The sequence below is a fragment of the Bombus huntii genome, chromosome 2 (genome assembly GCF_024542735.1).
Source record: "Bombus huntii isolate Logan2020A chromosome 2, iyBomHunt1.1, whole genome shotgun sequence".
Taxonomy (NCBI): Eukaryota; Metazoa; Arthropoda; class Insecta; order Hymenoptera; family Apidae; genus Bombus; species Bombus huntii.
In genome coordinates, this window is record NC_066239.1 from 12,846,204 (window position 1) to 12,867,403 (window position 21,200).

A 21,200-nucleotide genomic window follows, 5' to 3' on the forward strand; every position below is an offset into this window, starting at 1 on the left:
CAAGTTGGCCGTTGGACGTACCAGATTTCAAATACATATTCTCAGCTTAAATCTATAACGGCACATGGAAGCAGAATAAAAAGCAGTTGAGGAGCCGCTTTCTGGATTAAATTCTGCCAACCCTCTTTCTGCGCGTGTGTGACTATGTTTTCGCCTCTGCGTACCAACTTTATTAAAATTTTTATATTCAAATATGCCGTTGCTACAGTTATTTCATTCGCTGGAGATTGTAACTAAGCGCAAAATGAACTATAAAAAAATTCGTTCTGTAAACAAGCATGTACGAGATTTTTCATTGTAGAGGGAATAAAAACAAAAAACAAAATAAAAAGAATGTAAATGCATTATCGAAAACTACTTACCTAAAAAATTTGGTGTTGTATGGATCGGGTAGAATATGTACATTGGCATCATCGTTATAAAATTGTCTGGCGATGCCCTTTAGGCTACCGACTAATAGATACGCGACAGACGGGTGGTCAGTCGTAAAATGAAGCTCGATCGCTTCCGGCGTGGCAATGCATACGAACTCTGCTTCCGCCTCGGATCCGGACTGGTGTTGCACGACATCGTTCACGCCATCGAGGGTGGTCAGGAAAGCCGTCAGATCGTTCCCGAGGCAACGGAACGCTCTTTCAAGTAGACCCACGCAAGCAGTATAAATCAGCTCCTGGCCAAGCTGATCGAAAAATATGTTCACGTCCACATCTGGAAAAGGTTCGCTGAATTAGCTTCAACTTAGTCGACGTAGTCATTTAGACGTAGTCCTAGTAGAATGGACCTTTCGCAACTGGGGGCGAAGAGTGACGCGAACCGCTTGTTCAGATAACTCGAACGCTGACCTAGGTGCTTTACGTTCGAACAAGTTTCGTGTATGTGGGTCAGGAGTGACCTACGGTATATACTTACCGTTAGATGTTCCTTCGATAGATGCTGAATCGTAGTAGGAATAATTGGCATTTTTCGGAAGGTGAATCGATCGTTTTAATTGGTTCTCGAACTTTGGAAATCGTGGATTTTATAGGATTCGAATAATATAAAAGTTTCAACATGCAGAAAATAGGCAAAGAAAGCTAAAAAAGAAGTATTTGAAACTAGATTGGAAAGTGCATGATTGGGAAATGCTCGGGGGTTTATTGTATCAGAAATTTAAATGTACCTACTGTCAAATGCGACAGAAAATTACACGAAATGTTTTACGGATAATTATTCGGTTTTTTGATTGCTTTCTTATACGTTTGTTCGAATATTTTTTCCAAGGTATCTGCGTGGAAAATGGCAGGTCGTTAATTGCTGATAGTATTACTCGATAAATGAACACACATTCCTTTTTCAACGAAAAGTATTAATAAACCGCTGTTAATTATGTAAATTCACTTGTTTTACTTGCGTGTAGTGCAGTTAATTATGAATGAAACGATACCTCCTACGATATGACTTTTATTTTTTACGTGTCATTTATTCGAATGTGGTTTTCTAGCGCACAATGTTAGATTTAACTCTAAGAGATTCGGTAGAAAGTCTGGGACAACGCGTTTGTTAAAAATCTCGTTGAGCTACCAACCGTATTTGTAGAAACTTCCTCCATATAAATACTCGCCAGTAACAAAAACTGCATGCAGCAAACAATCAACTCTTGGTTTATCGATATCCTCGTTTATCACCAATCAAATACTTCAGCAATTACTTCTTTCGTGGAAACGAAAGTCCCACACTCCATCGTTGGAACATTATTCAGCTGAATTTACGATACTTAACAAGTTTCCCGAACATCGTTGTGATTCTTTTTCGAAAAGCCCATTTGTCTCTTCAAATTCTCTGCGATTTTCTCACATTTTCTCTCGCATCAGTTAACCTGATTTCATTAATTACTTAGCTATTTCTCGAGCGTTTCAATGGAATGCGTAAGGTCTCTTTCGCACGAGGACAGTGAGCAGACGTAGTCTTATAGAAATTTCAACAAACAGATCACGTTTTTTCTTCGCGACTTTTAATGCTGCGTATTTAGTATTGACCGTTTGAACATCCTGAAAGTCAGGATTTTTCAAAGTTTACAACATTGTCGTTTTACGTTTACGATGTTTCACGTTTATAATCGGTTAACCGCACCCGAGCACATCGTTGTTTTTCAATTCCAAAGTCGTAGGAAATGTGCTTTATACGACATACCTATACGTTTTAAATACCAGTAGCTAGCAGAAGGTTTAATATCTTTCATGTCCGGCAAGTTCGATGTTTCCCGATGGATGGAGCAATTAAAAAAAACAACAAGAAAATCAGAACAGAGAGGTTGGATCTCTCGTTCCAGGGAGATATTCGTCACAGCAGACTGAATGCGGCCGTAATTTCGCTGACGAGACGACCAGCGACGAATTACTCGAATCTCCCTGTCCCTGTGATAAAGACCAAGCAAAATGGAGGAAACAAATAAAAATTCCGATTGTTACACGCTAAGGGTTTTTAATCTGATGATAATCGGACGATTTCGATTTGCCGAATGCACCTTCCGTTATTGTAATTCTGGTCTCTAGAATTTTCCAGCTTGACTGAATTTTTCAGAAGTTTTCAAGGGATTAAGAAGAAGATTTTAAAGAAGATAGATTGATGTAAATTGGACAAAATCTGCGATTTATGCTACTATACATGTACGTGTTTTTCTCTGAGTAAATAATTACCAATCTCAAATTTCTGGATCACTTCAGGAATGATGGTTCTTGCGTTAATTATAGGGGTGCTTAAGGACTGCTTTTTGCATTTCAAGAGTACTGAACTTTGCCAATATCCAGATTCAGCACAGATCCGTTTTTGCGTTTGGGTTTTATTATATCGACAAAGAGAATCGATCGATCGAATAGCTGAATTGCGAGATTCGAATGTTTTTTACCTCTAACAGTGACGAAGAAGAAACTCACTCAGCTGAATTATTACTAAAGCTTGTTTCAAACACGATGATATTGAAGTAACACGAAACAAATGCAACTCAACAACGCATATCAGAATGATCGAACCGAAGTCTCAAGTCTTTTTTCCAATTAAAATCATCTTCGAATTACAATGCTAGTATAAAATTTCGAACATAGTTCATTCCATTCCATAGTTCATTCTCCACATACTCTGTAGAAAACTCTACGATCGCAGTTTCTATCTTCCATTGCGGCTCGATTGAAAAATGTAAGTTCCTAGAAGGAAATAAGCGGCGTGCAGGCCAAGCGTTGAGGAGGTGGGAAAAATTTACGCGTCGACCTCGAGGTCGTGCGGTCGATAAACGACCGATAGAATCGAGTTCCCGTGATAAAGCGGCGGTTAGCTCCCTTGCAAATCCGGAAATCGAAGCGACCTGGCCCGGTTAGTTCTAATGGCCGCGCGTATTATTTCCCACCGAATGTCACTGGCAGCGCGCGATAATCAATAGCGGTCACCGACCGCCTATATAATACGTATGGCCAATCGTCTGGAACATCGCGTGATGCTTTTGTGACAGCCTGCCAAATCGTCCAGCTAAGCTTGACAAATCGATGGCTCCTTGGCAGTCTGAGTTCGTAGCCTGTCGTCGACTACAACGAAACTTCTATAAGAGGTAAACATGTTCAGGATACAGGGGGAGCAAAGAACTAAGATTAACCTATTAACTTAGTATATATGAATTAAGATACTCGGAGGAGTAAGTGATATAAATGACGAGATATTGAACATATTAGGAGGATCAAACAACATAGTTTATTATAATGTTACAAATATTTGAATTTCTTTAAATTTTACAAAATCGCGGAATCTAAGTGGACGAGAAATAGCAATGAGAAAAGTATTAAGCGAATCTTTGAACTTCTTCTAAACGTTAGACAATTAATATACGTGTATAATATTTTTATAAAACGTTATAACAATATCGTAAGGGATTGGAAATTTATAGCGAAATTTTCTAGATAAATACAGATCTTTTGTGTTATTTCCTGTACTCATCATGTTTCTGGAAAAAAATGTACTTGTATCATTTCCCACAGAGTCCCTCAATTGGTTTCGAAACCTAACCTGAATCAACTCGACGTCGATTCTGAACCTTACCAGGCAATGTCATAAATGTCCCTCCCGTGGACATCGAATTTATGGTGTTATAAATCCGAATTTATACGACATATCTCTTTCCGAATTTTACGCAGGATAAAATACGATTCAATCACTTATTTAACAAGTTTTTCATCCGAAAGAATTCTTACTATATTCACATTAACTTTTATAAAAACATCTTTGATCAAATATTATAGTTCCATATATATGTACTTATTAACATAATTAATTCAACCACCACTTCATACTTCAATCCAATAATTTCAATAAAGGTAACATGACATTAATAATAGTTGAAAAACAAACATGGAAAGGTCACATATACCATGCACTAGAACAGAATGTTTTCAATTATTTAATAATAAATAATATTGGATGCAACAACAAAGACATTACAATAATGTTTATGAAAATGTATATTGAATGATTCCACTTAATATGTCGTATATTTATAGAAGAATTTACGAATTGTTTATACTCTACTGACTTGGAAGAGAGTTGTTTGCTGAAGCTAGAGTTTTGCACAGGTATACCGAGTCGTTACGATGTTATCGATTGAATGCTGTTCAGTTAGATACTGCTTATATACCGCAATGTGACTTGAATTCTTACGCTTCTTTTAAGGTTACGTATTTTAGAGAGAAAATATAAGCTATGGACAAAATCTGGTTTGCGAATTTTAGTTTGTGTTCTCGTTTTCTAGAAAATAACGGCTGATCTAGTTTAGGAAAGTAAAGATGGCTTTTCTTGGGAATAGAACAAAAGTGTGTAGAGGAAAAATCAAGAATACCAGTTCCATGAAAAGTTTAGAAACTTCTTTTTGGTAGTGTGGTTCGTTATGCTTCAATATCAAACTCGTTTAAATCTTGAAAATTTAATTTACGAATAGTTTTCTACTTCTCAGTGAATTTGTGACACTGGTGCGATATATGTAGATAGTGAATTGCAAAGATTGCCAGGAAGTCAACGAAAATGTGGTTCTGAGGAAGCACATAGTCCAGAAAACGTTCGAGAAGTTCTGCCCTCTCGATATTTCCTCTATTTTCCTGTGTTACAATCTAGTGTCGTGGAACACGAAGGTTCGAGTAAAGGAACACGCAACACCGTGTAGGAGGAAATGCCCTAGTACAGAGTCACCGAACAAATCCTCGAATCGATATTCTTGAACCTTACAGGAACTACCCTCAATTATGAAATCACAATAACTATGTCTTTGTCGTAAAAAATCTGAACAGTGATCCTTTGTGCAGTGACATGCTCTTTCCCTTTTTAATTCATGAAAGGTCCCATGTGTTCCATTACCAAAGCAACGTTAAAGCAACAATGCCGTCTAACGAAATATCACAGGCTTCTTCCCAGTTCGCTTTGAACCCGCATTCGACATTGGCGCGCGGCGTAACAGTTCTCAACCGCGTTTATTCGTGACTCGATTTCGACGAAGCAGGGTGTACTCCCTTTGAGGGGATGTTGATATTCACGGCTGATTGAATACCAACCGTTACATACGTTTGTGTACGCTTTTGCAGCGTCGAGCACTTTGGTGCATGTTTCGTATCGACGATTCGTGGACCATGATACGCGACAAGTTATAGAAAACTAGCTGGAATTAGGTTATAAAAACAGATATAGAATTTAGGACTCTCAAAAAAGTCGTGCCTCCTTAAAAAGGATGCATTTTACTTCGACTAGTCCCTTTCTTCGGCTAGCAAGCGGTGGTGTATCGATCGTGATTGTGTGCAGCGTTTCCACGCGAGTCAATAGGAGAAAAGGTCTAATACGGGATACGCCTTTTCAAGGCGAAGCGTCTCGAGCCACTCTCCAAGGCTCCATCACGATCGCACGAGAAATCCTTTTTGCGCTTGGCCAACTCCAAAGAACGATCTCGTGCTACTCTCCCTCTTGTTATCTTTTATTTTTTCTCTTTCCCTCGCTTATTCTCTCCTCAGCCTTCGCTTTTTCTTTCGCTCTTGTTGCATTGTTATCGGTAACGTCAGAGGAACACGCTTCCACACCTAGAAGATAGACCGTACCGCGAGAAACCTGTTCTTTGGAAAACCATCGATGTTAATTTTACGGAGTAAAACCGATCTCACAGATGTCTCTGGAGTTTTCACGCAGTAATAATATCTAGCAATAATAATGCGTTTAAACAGGGAAATTATATTAAACTCGGTCGGAGATGAATCTTTCACGGTTGGTAAAAGGGTTTTCCATCCTAATTGCGAGGGCGCAAGCTGTGCCGTACACCGCAACGTGGTTACAAAGGGTCGAGCTATGTTATTGCATTATCGTAGAGCATGTCGCGCTAATGAGTAATAAATTCTTATCGTCTGAGCTTCCCCTCGCTGTACATATTGTACTCCATCTTCAACAAGCGAAATCTCAAACGCAATTCTTATTCTTTGCTTCTCTTCACTTATTCTTTATTCTTTGGAATCTTATCCTCTAAGTGTTCAGATACTTTCATGTATATTGCTTGATGTGATCATGGCGAAAGGAATTATTGTAAAACGTTCAAATGTTGCGAAATGCACGCGAGTGTCACGCCATCGACGATTAGACTTTCTGATTTCGAAAGACCGCTGCCGGAAATCGTTGATAAAGTTCCGACAGAATAGTCGAATTTGAATACGTTGCTCTGCATATTGATTGTCCATGATGATTAATGAGACGTTCACGAAGCATGCTGTACTATAACTACAGTACTTGACAACCGAATGCAAATTAGGTTAACATGCCCTCGAAGATGAAGGATCGTGCCTGAACCACCTGACAACATATATTGCATCTCATCGAACATGCTAGTCGGAATTCTCGGTGCATCATTAAGATCCATCGATGGAGAACCATTATTCACGGACTGCTAGGATCTTCTTTTGTCGAAGTGACTTTATTAAGTGGGAAAATTATTGTTTCACCGAGGTGGAATTATTCTTGAGAAATTAGCTTCTTAAAACAATTAATTTGTATTATCAGTTGTACCGGTTTGCGATGAGAACTTCCAATAAACTAATTAATTATCCTGTTCCTTTAGAAAAATTCTCTCATCTAAAGACTCTTATACATGATATGGTAAAGTTTCCGGCGAATACAAGCTTAGTAGCGATTTCACATAGAGAAAAACTTCGCCAGTAAATGAAGTTTGTACAGAAAATTTTAGAATATGATAGACCTTTATCCGAATTTCATTAATTTCTTTTATCTGAATGTGAACTCCTATTATTTGATTTTCTGTTTTATGATAATAATAGGCAATTATGGAATTCTACTGTATCGAGTCACAGGCTAAATATTTGCTATAAATAAGAGCATGTTGAGCAGGTTGAGTATGTTCCAAAAATATACATTGTACATGTTGTCTATCTACATTCATAGCTTTGAAATATCGAGGACTATTCCTTTAAATAGCACATTTTCAATGCAAAGGCATCGAAACGAGGCTTCTTCCATACACCTGTATGGTCGATACTTTCATTAAGCAGGACAAAAAGCAAGAATTGGGCCACTCCATTACAACCCTGATTTCCATTATGGATCTATGTAATAAGTTTACATATGAATGGTAAGTTAGATCGTAGCAACGCAGCGGTTAACGATCCGTATACATACAGTTACACCTTTAAAAGTTCTGCGTGCGCAACTTATAATCATCATCGAATGCAACAAATGTTTATCACGGTTAACTGGGTGAAGATAATTGCAGTAACTACTCTGTAAGTGCCCCAACAAGTGCCCGAACAATGTCGGCTCGTTTTTAAATTGGCTGTTCTACCCCCTGAATTAGCGCTTTCATAGATCATTGAATATTAATGACATACGCGCATATGATATGACGTACTGTCATGAAAAAAATATTTACAGTCTTTTCACGCGTTTTACGAATATTTATAAATGCAATAAACTCGTAAACTGTGTTTATAAACGAACATGTAATACAATTTGTTATTGCTTGTGATGAAGAGAATAATAAAGTTAATTGTTTGAACTGAAAGTAGTTATTTCGCACCAAGTTTTAAAAAACAGAATAGCAACAATGTTTTAGTATGGACAGTCAATCTGCTTTTTACGAGGATTGAAACTTCATAAACATTTTAAATAATACGAAAAATTTTCTGTAGATGTCTGCAAAGCATATATAAATTCGAAATCAGTGAACATCGTATAAGTGATACAAGTTTTAGTAAACGCGGCTACATGTCTAATCAATACGATAACGTATTAAAATAATATCTATTTCTCATGACATAACATACGCGCAATTACTGAGAACATACATGCATACAATGTAATACGACACAAACAACTGAATACCAAAATCTCATAGAAGAAAACAACGTAAGTCAAATCCCTAGGATTCCCAGACCTTTCCAGATTCTCTGCGTCTGGATTTCCCTCCAATCTTCTGGGCTTTTCGATTTATGAGCGTCTAAATCTTCGAATTTTTGGTCTCCTTACTTTCTGGGTTCTTGGATTCTTGGATTTTGGGAACCTTAAACTCTTGAACTTTTGGGTTCCTGAAGTAGTGATCTCTTGCTCTTTTAGATCCTTGGGGTTTTGTACACTTTGAACTTTTGGATTTTTGTGTTTTTGAATTAATAATCTTTTGGTTTTTGTGTTCCTCAATACGTGGACTTTTTGAATCCTTTGGAATTTTCAGTTTCGCAATAATAATTAAACAATCATTTCTGACAATCCAATTTTCAGACTCGGTTTTCTCAGAAACGAGCCGTCATATGAAAAATTTTCTGTTGTATTATGGTTGGTTGTACTATAATTTTCAACCCACCCTGTATAATTTGTATATGTATACTATAGGTATTATTAGCTTACATTTTTGGTATCAAGTCAATGTATCTAGTAACATCCTCGTTGGGCCCTATGTATTCAATAACGTCTCTAACGGAACCCACGTTCCCAATATCGTCTCTGTTGAGTCCAGTGTGGTCCATATTGTCTTTATTGGGTCACATATGTGTCAGGTCACTTCAGAGTAACCATATATGCGTCCTATTATGGGTTGGTTTAGATTTACCACGTGTTAGACGAATGACAATATGCACTTTGACCAAAAATCTGTTATGTATAACCTATACTTCCTGGAAATTCGACCATATATATATGCTTTAAATATATACACATGTACGTACTAAAGAATTCCATCCTTATACGGTAAATCTTTCCTACTTTATATACGACGTATAAATTTTATGTACATACATTTATTCAATAAATTTACCCATTTATCAAGATCCTTCTTTTACGTGTATATTTCATAATCCTTGTAGTATAACTTATCACGTTCTTCAGTCTAATAACATTCAGAAGTTTCAGAAGGGAATAAAGAATGTGGTCGAACTTGATTTATTAAACGTACTTTCATCTTTTGCTTTTGGTGTTTCGTTGATAAAATATTCAGCTAAACGCTCGTTCCTCCCACATCTCGTCCAAGGATACACTAGTTTCAATCTCGAGAAGGAATATCTTAGAGGCCAGTGGAACTCGGTACGCATCTTTGAAATGATGTAGCAAAATCTATGTAAAAAACATCTACGATAAGAATTATCCACAATTAAAAAATTACGAACCGTTTGAACGTGAGAGGGCCAACTAGATAAACGACACATCCAAGTATGTTCCATTAAACGTACCAAGCTTGACTCCGGAAAATGTGATCCACGTCATAAGCACTATCGCCGGAAACATGATCATAGTGGACACGAATGCAATTTTCTTGGACCACGCTCGTCAGGTTCATTATTGGTTCAGGTCAAGTATCAGGTTAATTAATCTTTCAGATTAGAAATTACATGCATATCGTACGGCGTTATTGCATCGACGTGAAAACTTCGCATATGGGATCGTTTGTTGCACGCCTTGCAACGGCGATCTTGTTAGAACTGTATCATCAAGATAACGTCATGAGCGTGACTGGCATAGTTACTCGGGTATTCTGCTCGTATCACGAATTTGCATTTCTACGGGTAATTACGGGGCTAGGTAGCTACGATTCCAATTCGCATTGCAAGAAAATCAAGATTCGAGCCGTTTTCGACGACACGTGCGCATGTATTACATGTTTAAGACTGCGTGCATACGAGTGATACATGTCAGTACCATTACATGCGCTGTAACAGTGCCAACGCATGTTTCATCGCAGATATATTAATCGAGATCTTACACGTTAATCACGAATTTAAGACTTTCGCAATCCGGATATCGTAGGATGTTCAGTAATTAATGTTGTGTGTTTTTATTTTTAAGAATGTGCACACATACATTGCCAGTCATAAATGAGCCTCGCAGAAACCAAACTGATCAACTTTACTTTTTATCATTTTCACAATGTCATTATAATTAATAATAATAAATACACTATTAATGATCAAATTTCGAAAAAAAAAATTACTTTTTTCCATTGAATAAGAGTTTTGGTTGTAAAGCCATTAAACATTAAGAATTTTATTTCGATTTTCGTCTAACATTGCAACCAGTTCTTCCAGGGATTGAGTGGTTCACTGATGTGTCTGATAATTCAATACTATGTACAGTAGGTAATGTTCAGTTATTAATTTTGCCCGGTTCTTGTTGTAGGAGTGTATTAAATAGAGATTATAAAATTTGCACACCGTTCATGATTGTTTACCGACTTCACAGTTAGGGAATAACGAATTAATTCGTCTTCGAACGATTCAACTTTACCGCTCTGCAAACATGTGATATTTACGTACGTTCCTCGGGGATTGCGTTAAGAAGCGACTTCGATCACACTATTCGTGAGGCCTGAACGTGATCGTGAATACTTTTTGATAGAATAATGTTCGAAGTAGGAAAAAATGCGAGTTATTATTGAGGAAAAAATATTTAGATTTTGATTATAAGCGTGGTTGGAAAATTGAAAGCTGCATCAAATTACAAATTACTGTTGCATTGAATTTACAACTTCGGGCAAATTTTTTAATTTATCTCCGAAATTTTACGCGCACTATTTCGTATACATCATTTAAACATAAATAATCCGCACGATTTATAATAAATCTAATTTCGTGATTTTTATCATAATCTACATTTGTTCACATCATTAGTGAAAAATTTCTGCCAATATATCTCTTCGCTATTTGCGTCATCATCTGTGAGATTATCGTTTTCAATATCGTTTCCTGTCTCTGTACGATACGCGTCACGTCGACGTTCGACAAAACCAGAAACCGCGTCGTGTTTAATTTTCACGGAGGAGAGACTGTATTTCAAAGTGACGCATCGATTCTCTGATGAAGACGCGCGAAAACGAGCGGATCGGATAAAAGGGGATTACAAATTGTGCCCCTGTTACCAAGATGGAACGCCTTTGAATATTTTATATCCGCCGGGCTACATATCGATTGGTTTTCGCGCCATTCCGCGGTCATTCAATTAAAAACTCGGTCAAGCCTGTATTAACGAGTGACGCGTTATCAACGGCCGTGTGAGAGAGAGGAAAACGGCCGAAGACGTTTAAAAGAGAATCGCGGGGAATAGAAAAGCTCAACGAAATTAGTCCCGGATTCTCTGTATGAATAGATACGCCCGACGTTCTCCATTCATCGGACTCCAATTTTTCTTTTTCTTCTTCTTTTCTATTTTCTCTTTCCTCTCTTCACTCGCAATCCTTTTCATTTTTGTTCTTTTTATCTTTCTTCTTCCATTAAAAAGTCGCCACAGCGTCGAACGACGGCATTCGACCGAGTACCATCTCGAAAAAGAATTGTTCGACGTCCGGCGCCAAGTAAACTGCATAGAGCACGCAAATTGCCGTCCATTTATCGTAACCGTCAAAAAAATGAAAATGTCCCCATAGATGCGATCGTGAAACGCGTTTATAGAGGGCATCGATTTTATTTTACGACCCGTGCTCGTCTGCCCGTAATTCGACGCTATAAAGTGTCTTCTTTGAAGAAATTCTCGCGAAATTGATATCCGTACCAGTCTTGTTTGCAACGTGGAATGACAACAAAGACACGGTTGCGTGGATTTCTTTTGCTCGATGTCTCAACACGTTCACGGAGATAACAAACAGATTCGTTTCCTTGTCGAAGACAAGCAATAGCGAAGTTTTCGAGAGGAGATAAAAGGCAATACCTACGAATGTCTCGAAACGATATATTCGATGTAATGCTAAGGTTTTCGTAACGTTTTACATTATTCGCTGGACTACATATTTCAACTCTTAAACGTATCTTCCCTTCAATTTTATAACCAATTATGTTATAACTTTATTCTTTATTACGTTTTCATGACTTTGAAAAATATATAGAATATTGTATAATAAAAATTGTAGTACATTATTTTACGAAGAATTACAATGAATTGACTTACACCACTGTGATTCTGAAACCTATGTTACTTAAGTATATTCATCTATTCGTGCAACCGATGCAATATGTAACCTAAGCTTTCGCCATGAAAAATACGAGCAACAGCACGAGCAATCCATAAATGGACAGTGTCTTGCTACCTTCGTATGTGGTACACGAAACCTGCGAAGTATGGCATAACTTTTCGTCTCTAGAGATTCGAGGGAAGATTTGTCGGGTACGGCTTCGGAAAACGACAAAACGCCAATACTCATCAATACAATAATCATAGACTCGTTCTTATTCTGTCGCGCGAGGATGCCTCGTATGACTAGAAAGATAGAATACTAGATAGATAGTGCTTTTAAATTATAAGTTAAGTTACCAAAGAATAATAAAATAATAATAGAAATAGGGATAGAATGTTTTTTATGTAGTGAGTACCTGTTAGATTTGCAAAGTTTTATACGACGAATAAAAATAATTAAACATCTTTAAAAAATACAGAATTTAAATCGATCGATGAACAAGCTATAACCTTTTCTTGGAAATTTCAACGAATGGAGTATTGCATGTTATGATAACACAGTGTCTATATTGTTTTGTTCGTGCAAGTTTTAATCGTAAAAATTTATACCAATTTATCGTTAATATTAATCGTAATATTCTTTTAAACGTCCATTTCATTGTTTTCAGTAATTGCAGTAGTTATTACATTACGGCAATCACAAAATGCAGCGTACTGTAAAACAAAATTATAATGGATTTTAATATAATTAATATCGTTTCAATTAATATTACTACGATTTCTAGTTACGTCCAAAATGTTGCAAACTATGCTGCACAATTTACTAGCTATTGATATTAGTCATTAATAAGGTCGAAATGCGAAAAGAATATTAAACAAGGTGCAATTATTGATCCGAAATTTTGCTAAAATACGGGATATATAAAATGTGAAATTCGAAAATCACAGGAATAAAAAGATTAATGGTCGCTTGTCAGATGCGCACAAATGCTATAATTTTATGCATGTTTGTTAAGTAAAACGTATTGCTTTCATCATCCTCTCGCAAACAGAAACTTGAAATTTTGCAGGGATTCCATGGAACGGTTAACGTATGACGAATTGTTCGTTAACAAATGAGCACAATTCCCGCATTTGTAAAATTTTATTACTAAAAATGCAACATCATCGCGTTGACATAGCTAGAACTATAGTTCGAGTTGACATTAGATAGCTCTTTAGAATTTTTTAGAAAGTAAACTAAGGACGACAAAAACGATATTTGGTTCTGTTTTACGAGTACAGTAGAATCTCGATTATCCAAAGAATCGATCATTGAAATTTTCGAGTATTTGAACAGTATGTACCATGATTTTAATTCGGATAATCGAAACTGTATAAAAATTCAAATTAAAAAAGAAAGTTGTAATAATGTATTATTACGTTCACAGATAATTCTTTGAATTTCTGTTCTTCATTCCTTTGTACCTTGAAGCAAATTGTTAAAGTAAACATGCACACCATTCTGAATACGCGCAAATACACATACACATCCTGTTAGCAATAACATCTTACCGTAGTGATAACTTAGCGTCTCGTAAATGTCCTCCAGTAAGTTATAGTTCTCCTCGGCGTCGACATTGCGGAACAGCTTCTCGCTGAAATATCGAGCAAAACAGCTTGCGGTTAAGAGAGGTAGGAACTTCAATTAGAAACTCTCGCCGCGCATCTTTAACGACGGATTGATTCCGGAACGCGTTTCTTTGGCACTCGCTTTTCGAAAAACGTGATTCGTAACGTGAAATCGCGCACGTAAACAAAACAGTTACGAGCATTCAGCGACGCGACGTACCATTCGGTTTCGATGAAATTCAGTTAGCACGGATCAGAGCGGTTCATAGAACGATAGCTCTTATTTTTATTGGTAATCTCGTTAATCAAACGAGTTCGTAATTCACTGTGTCGATCGTCGAAATAAAGAATGGGGGAAAACTTTCCATAGAAATATTTATTAGTATTCGCATGGTTTTGAAGAGGGATGAAATATAGTATAATACGGATAGACTGTATGAAAACGGTTGATCAAAGTTTTTGAATGAGTTGTATATGTCGATATGTAAAAAAGTCATCCTTTTATCCTTTTTAACATCGAAAATAAAACGCAAATTAAAGAGGAAATATATTCTCGTGGAAAATTGCGTACAAATATTTAGCTGGGAATGCCGTATATAATTTGTGTATTTGATTTATTTCTGCATCGTCAAAAGCCTACATAAGTTATTAAATTTCGCAGCTTGATGTGTTAACGTATACCTGGAAGCGGTTCTTTTCCAAGAATTTTTTAATTAACTTAAGTAGTGTCTATTATAAATTTCCATTTATAGAAATATTTAAAAGCTTTTGTGTTTGCAGTTCAATGATTCAATAATATTTGCGATTAGCCCGACGCGACGATTTTGAATGAATTTGGAAATCGATGACAAATTCAGCTCATGACACGTATTGTACTTCGTGGAATATGGTTTTAACATTTATCGCGAATTTATTCCTTCGATGATGAACTCATGAAGTGAGAATTTCTAAATACATATCGATTCTCTCTTTCACGCTTCGTTTTGCTCGGCGACAGGAAAATTTCATTAAAAGCTTCGACCAACCTTTCCCATTTGTCCTCTATTTTAGGTGATATTTGCCGACGTAAGTTTGCTTCGAACGATCTTCGAGGGGATATATTTGCAAAATGAAATACTTACAGATACCTCGTGGTTGGATACGATTCCTCCTCTTTGCTTAAGAGAACTCTCAGAGCCACGGCAACCACCTCGTTCTGCAATAAAAGCGAAAGTAGAGATGTATAGCCGTGGAAGAAGATATCTTTCGTCGAATACGACGTGTGCTGTGTACAGAATTTACGCACACATACTGACGATTCTGTTGGGAAATTGTCGGTGAGAATTATAGCGATTACAGAAATTGCAACACTTATCCTAGGATGCTTCGGAAACTTTTGTTCCGTTTCGAGTGTTTGCTCTCTTGGCTGACACTTTATGTATGATGTACAGTCCGGCGTTAGTAGATTTAATGGCTCGTATCAGGATAAAAAGTTACTTCTACTTTCAACAAATTTTACGATATGTTCTTTGTGATTTACAGCTGAGTTTCAAGTGCTTTGTGCAGAATGTTATAACTTGTATGTTTTTCATAACTGTCAAAGTAGATTTTATATCGTATTTATTTATATTTTTAATGAGTGATTTTCTATTTATACATTGAATATAAATTTGATGAGAACATCTTTTACATATAATGGTGGTGATTTTTACTGAAGATAAAAATTATTGGAAAAAGAGCTTTCAATTAAATATTTACCACATGATATTAGCGGTAAGAAGAAATATATCGACGTAATGTAAAGGTAGGTTAGAAGCTTCTTATCTTTCAATTTCATATAAAATGTCAATATTTGAATTCAGAGACATATTAGAATACTTCCTGTACTTACTTGGTAAATACTATCTGAACCTACGTGTATTTTCTACAGACGTGTGAGTGTCATTGCGTACTCAGCTGTCTGACATTTAAACAGCGCGCACTGGAAATCGGATTCCCGAGATGTAATTATTTATATTTCGAAAAGGAATTTCAAGGGTCTCGAACTTCATTTCGTACGTAAAAATTGCTATGTTTGGAATAAAAGTATAAATTTTAGGTAGATCTAAATTAAATGTTACTTAAATATAAGTTAGTTAATTTTCAATCTTTTATTGAAACGCGTCGAATTAACGGTATCGAAACATCAAGCAGACACTTTACTTTTATATCCAAGATGTCCTCAAATGTTCTAAAGATATCCAGCGAGCCTTAATCTCCGACAAAACCTTCAATTAACTTAATAAGCTTAACAACGTGTCGATTTCTCGTAACCTGTTTCAGTAACTTATATTTTTAGTAATTGGAAGAAACCAATATAGTCGCTGCAGTAAGAACGTTTCGCGTGACGAATTTTTCGAGAACTTCGCATAAACCACATCTGTCACTGGGGACCATAAGAAACGCGACCATGCTTCTATCCTTCTAGTGAACCCATAAAACGATCTTACTGTCAGGAACGATTACGACTGAACGATTACCTTTTTTCCTACTTTCTTCACGACTTTTTTTCACCTACACTATAACTTCCCGAAATATAAAGTTTTCTTTTACGATGCACGCGTAGGTTACGACGGAATTAATAATCACTTGAGATAATTTGATAGAGGTCGCTCGCGAACCGATCCAGCTTTTAATCGTAAATTATGACGAGCACTTTGCGCCAGAATTTATCGTTCCACTTGGTATTCCGCCACGGTTAACTATGCTCCGAAGGGAACGGGGGAAACAGAGAGGGAAGGAGCGAGAATTTCTACTCTCGAAGCAGTTATGTAGGGCATTACTATGCCTACGCGACCTTCGTTGCCAGGGTTGAACGCAAAATCGCTCTCTGACCGGTTCTCGACGTTGAATCACATTGAATTACGATTTGCATTATTCCTCTTTGCCCACCGACAAGAATTCTCCCCCTAATTTGGATGTGAACGCGTGCCTCGACAACCCGTTACCTCGTAAATTAACTTCTATTTACGATTAAGGTTACAGTCGAATGCTTTCTAACTTCCCTCGTTATTTACGATCCCTTTTTATCCCTGTCGATCCCTTGATGGGAATAATATGTATAAATTATTTGTGCCCAGATGTGGGATTGTCAAATGGGAGTGCAGTTTGTCAATAAAAAAAAAAAAAAAAAAAAAAATAGGTGGATAATATCCCTGTAAAACATATTTGCTTTTTGCCAATTGATGATAAATTCTCAGTGAATCGTTTATGTAATTGCTCTCGATTATGGTGATAATAGTAGCATAATGTTTGTTGGGAGGATAATTGTAGTGATATCAATGAGTTTCTTGCTACCGGAGGAGCAGCTTCTGGACTAAGATAATAGCTAAGATGTCAGCTACTAGTACATACTCTCATTAGATTAAGAGTCTAAATTAAGTTTTTGCATGCGAGGATTCTGTAATGGAGTCAATCCCTCTGTTCGAGATTATATGATTTTTACATCTTATGTTGTTATGTATTATTAGGACATTATATATATAAATTACCATGAGATTTTCTTGACGGTAATATTACAAAATTTTAGAAGCTATTACAGTCTTTTTCTCTATTTTAAAAGTTTACGTACGTCAATGCAAAACTATACAAAGACGTTTCTACTGCTTCATGGATTTTTATATACACCGGAAAAGTTTTTGCATAGGATATATTTTTCAGGACACAGAATAAATTTCTAATCCGATAGCACTGGTTCGTAAATTTCATATGCCTGTTACTCGTACTGGAAAGTACCGTAAGGTCTCGACATGTATAAATCACGAGTGACAAAAAAAAAAAAAAATAAAAATGGCGAAGATCGTTTATCTGAAACAGTTTCGGCAGAAAATGAAATTTAACAGTTATTGCTGGTACTGGAATCCTTAATGATATTTATTATCGAAATATATCAAGCAAAGAATAGGGACAACTTCGAGAACAGTAGCGCTTAATTCTTATGAAATTGGAACCGCTCACCGTTTTAAAATGGCGGTGTTGGCTAACGAGCACTTTATGGCAAAGTTCCCAGAATTGCGAATGGAGAGATTTCAGTCAACAAGCTACCAACTTCAGAAAGATGTATCATGCCGAAGAAAAGGCTGCAAGTGGCTACGTGCAAACGCGTTTGACATCTTGTAAAAGCAGATCGAACGTCTCTTTGTGCACCGACTTCGTCGAGATCTTACATGGAAATGCGAGTTTTTAGTCTGAAACGGTGACAGGGAGCAGGAGGCGAGTGGAAGAAACACTCGTCTCGATCGATAACATAATCTCCATTGTCGTCCGGAATCCGTTACTTCTGTTTGGCGTCAGTACGGCCGCGTTTCATGAAAAGTTTCTCGATTTAAAAGATAGGACGTAGAAGCGTTCGCCAATGTCGAGTTGATTAAATTTCTTTATCACTGGCGGAACTCTTAAAAAGGAAAGTAAACGTTTGAAGAAGTAGGCAAATGGACGAGAATTTTATTTCCTGCTACTTCGGTTTCAAAAAGCTCGACCAGCTAAGAGCGGCGTGCTCCAATCGAATTCCCAGTCAAACTTCTTCCTGATCAAACAATAGCTCCGGTCTCGCGACACAGAATTTTTAGTCCGCAGAGAACTATGGAAAGATCCCGAGCGTATTTTCGATAATATGTTCACAACAATCGAGAAAAGGAAGATTTTCATCGAGTAATTGAAAGTATCGATCATTATACAGATTTTTATTTGGACTATCTATTCAAATTATTAGTAATATACATATTACAATTAAATGCGTGGTTCGTCAGTGTTTTCGTGAAGTTAAAATACCATTTTTTTCCATGCTAATAAGGAGCCCTATGATCAGCATAACACCGAACATTTATTTACCAAATTTTATTAGTCGATCTTTGTTCTCTTATAGGCAACCTATTTCTGCCTGTCTGCCAACCTAATATATCGAACAGTTATCGAATTTATTATACTCCACACTCGACGACACCTTTTACACCTTCTCGAGGGACGTGACAGTTTTTCGATACCATTCGTAACCGTTTTCGCATATGATTGATGACAGCCGTTCTCCTATCGATGCGTTAGGCGCGCACCTATGTCCGTACAGTCGCCACGCATACGGAGATCTATTAAAAAGAATTATTAGAATTTCCATAGTTGCCGAGTCGTGTTATGAATGTCTCGAAATCAAACGCGATCGTGATCGTAATTAATTCACATGGTTGGGCACACAGATAAGATTCGATCGATGAGGATTTAGACGGTGGGCTTAATCCGAGACATCGATCGGCTAAATAATGTAATAACTCGCCGTATACACACTTGCGCGAATAATCCGATTGGAAATTGCGCGCTCTCTCTTTCTCTCTCTCTCTTTCTCCCTCTCCCTCGAGGGCCAGTAATTTTCCAAAGTTACGTGAACTCGTTGGTTAGAAAATTGGACACGATAGAACTGAACGGGTGTGTGTAATCAACGAAAGTGAGAAACGAGTTTCAGTATTTCATGGGAATTCTGGCGCGATTAGCTGATGCGTCCCATGTTACGCTGAGTGTAATATGTTGAACAGAATTTGGCAGAAGTAAAGATCTTCCGGGTACACAATGTCTAGATAGCGGTGCTCCAATCGGGGCCAAAATCGATAGAGCATTTTCTGGAATAAAAGCGGAAGGTCGCTCAAACTACTCATGAAGAACACACGTTTAATTACGAATCGGTATTTATGGTCGATAAGATTTCTCGAAATTTTTCCACACTTCTCTTTGTTTCTTTCCTTTCTCTGCTTTTCATTGGTACGCGACAACACGTTGAAAGCTCCGGACAAAGTTTCGTCAAGATTTTCAGCGAGCTTTAAAGGTATTATACGATACACTCGGACGCCCCGCTCTTTATATACCTCTTCTACCTTCTCGTTTTGAATATGCATCAGGGCTTTTTGCACTTCTTTCTTAGCCTCAAGCTTATTAATGCGTTGAAAGCTGTGAGCCATACGATTTTTATACTGCATACAAATCTGGATATCGTGCACCACGTAACGAATACCGTGTAGCAAAGTGAATTGCTTTTTTATAACGTAACGAAATCACAATATTTTAAATTTTTAATCAACATCCAAGGTTTCCTCAATCTTGCAGCAACGAGTTTTCCATTTTGTAGCAAATTCAATTCTACGCAGATTTAATTACGTTATGAATATAATCTGTACAATTTAAGGGTATAGTTGTTATTATTCTAAAGAATTTTGCATCTCTGAGAATTGCATGGTTTACTGTCTTCCATGAAATTTTACGAACAACGTAATTTGTCGAAAATATAATCCGTACAAACGTTTTTCTAATTAAGTTTCGCATCCAATTTCCCAAATGTACATTTTTAGATTCAAAATGAGCACAATAAAATTCCTACATATTTTTGAACACAACGCGTACAGTTAAACGCGATATAACTGAATGCAGGCGTTCATTACTGAAACCTGTACTAAATATCTTTTTACGTTGCTCGTAATGAAGATAATACTATAATCTTTCATAATAAGTTTTGTATGATACATATAGTATATTCAGAAAAAATTTTCACAAGTATTCAAATACTTTCATGTGCCGGTGCATAACTGAAAGCATCTAATTATTGTAACATCGCGTTAAAACGAAGACAACATGAAAATTACATTCTGCACTCTATATACGCCGTACGTGCGACGAAATGCAAAATCCATAGCAGCAGCTGCGAGTCTGTTTCAACTTGGCGCGAATGCGAAGCATCGCCGACGGGATTGAATTTTTCAACGCAATGCTTGAATTCAGGTCGCATTGAAAAATACGTCAAGGGACGTTATCGTGAATCCTAGAAACAGGGTCTGACAGGTAACGCGAAATTAATTGTTTCCCTGCCGATGACTGACACGGAGACAGAAACACACTTGGTGAAGCCCGGGGACGACGCTTAAATTGGTCGAGTTCCGTTCCATTTTGACGAATTGAACGGCCAGAGGCTTGAAACTTCGTTACTTAGTCAAATTGGCGGGAATCAAGTTTTCCACGCGCGTGCACTTACGAAATCGCGCCGAAAACGCATTCACGTTCGCCGTGAAACGACATTAGAACGAAGGTTGTCACGCGGAAAACAGCCAATTTCATCTCTTATCAATACGGTCGAGTAATTTTAGTCGACACGAGTATTGGATTTATTCGTTGTA

General features: G+C 37.1%; 2 protein-coding genes across 2 annotated transcripts in view; one reads left to right on the plus strand and one right to left on the minus strand.

Annotated features, from left to right (window-relative positions):
• Positions 1-21,200, plus strand: part of LOC126877005 (guanylate cyclase soluble subunit beta-1) — a 111,147-nt gene that overhangs the window by 11,992 nt on the left and 77,955 nt on the right. The gene's annotated exons all lie outside the window — the stretch shown is intronic.
• Positions 1-21,200, minus strand: part of LOC126876962 (head-specific guanylate cyclase) — a 48,293-nt gene that overhangs the window by 4,126 nt on the left and 22,967 nt on the right. Inside the window, exons 2-4 of the mRNA XM_050639835.1 lie at positions 15,156-15,229; positions 13,978-14,060; positions 363-708 (exon numbers count right to left, since the gene is read on the minus strand). Of these exons, the coding sequence (XP_050495792.1) occupies positions 363-708; positions 13,978-14,060; positions 15,156-15,229 (503 nt within the window). The remainder of the gene's footprint in view (positions 1-362; positions 709-13,977; positions 14,061-15,155; positions 15,230-21,200) is intronic.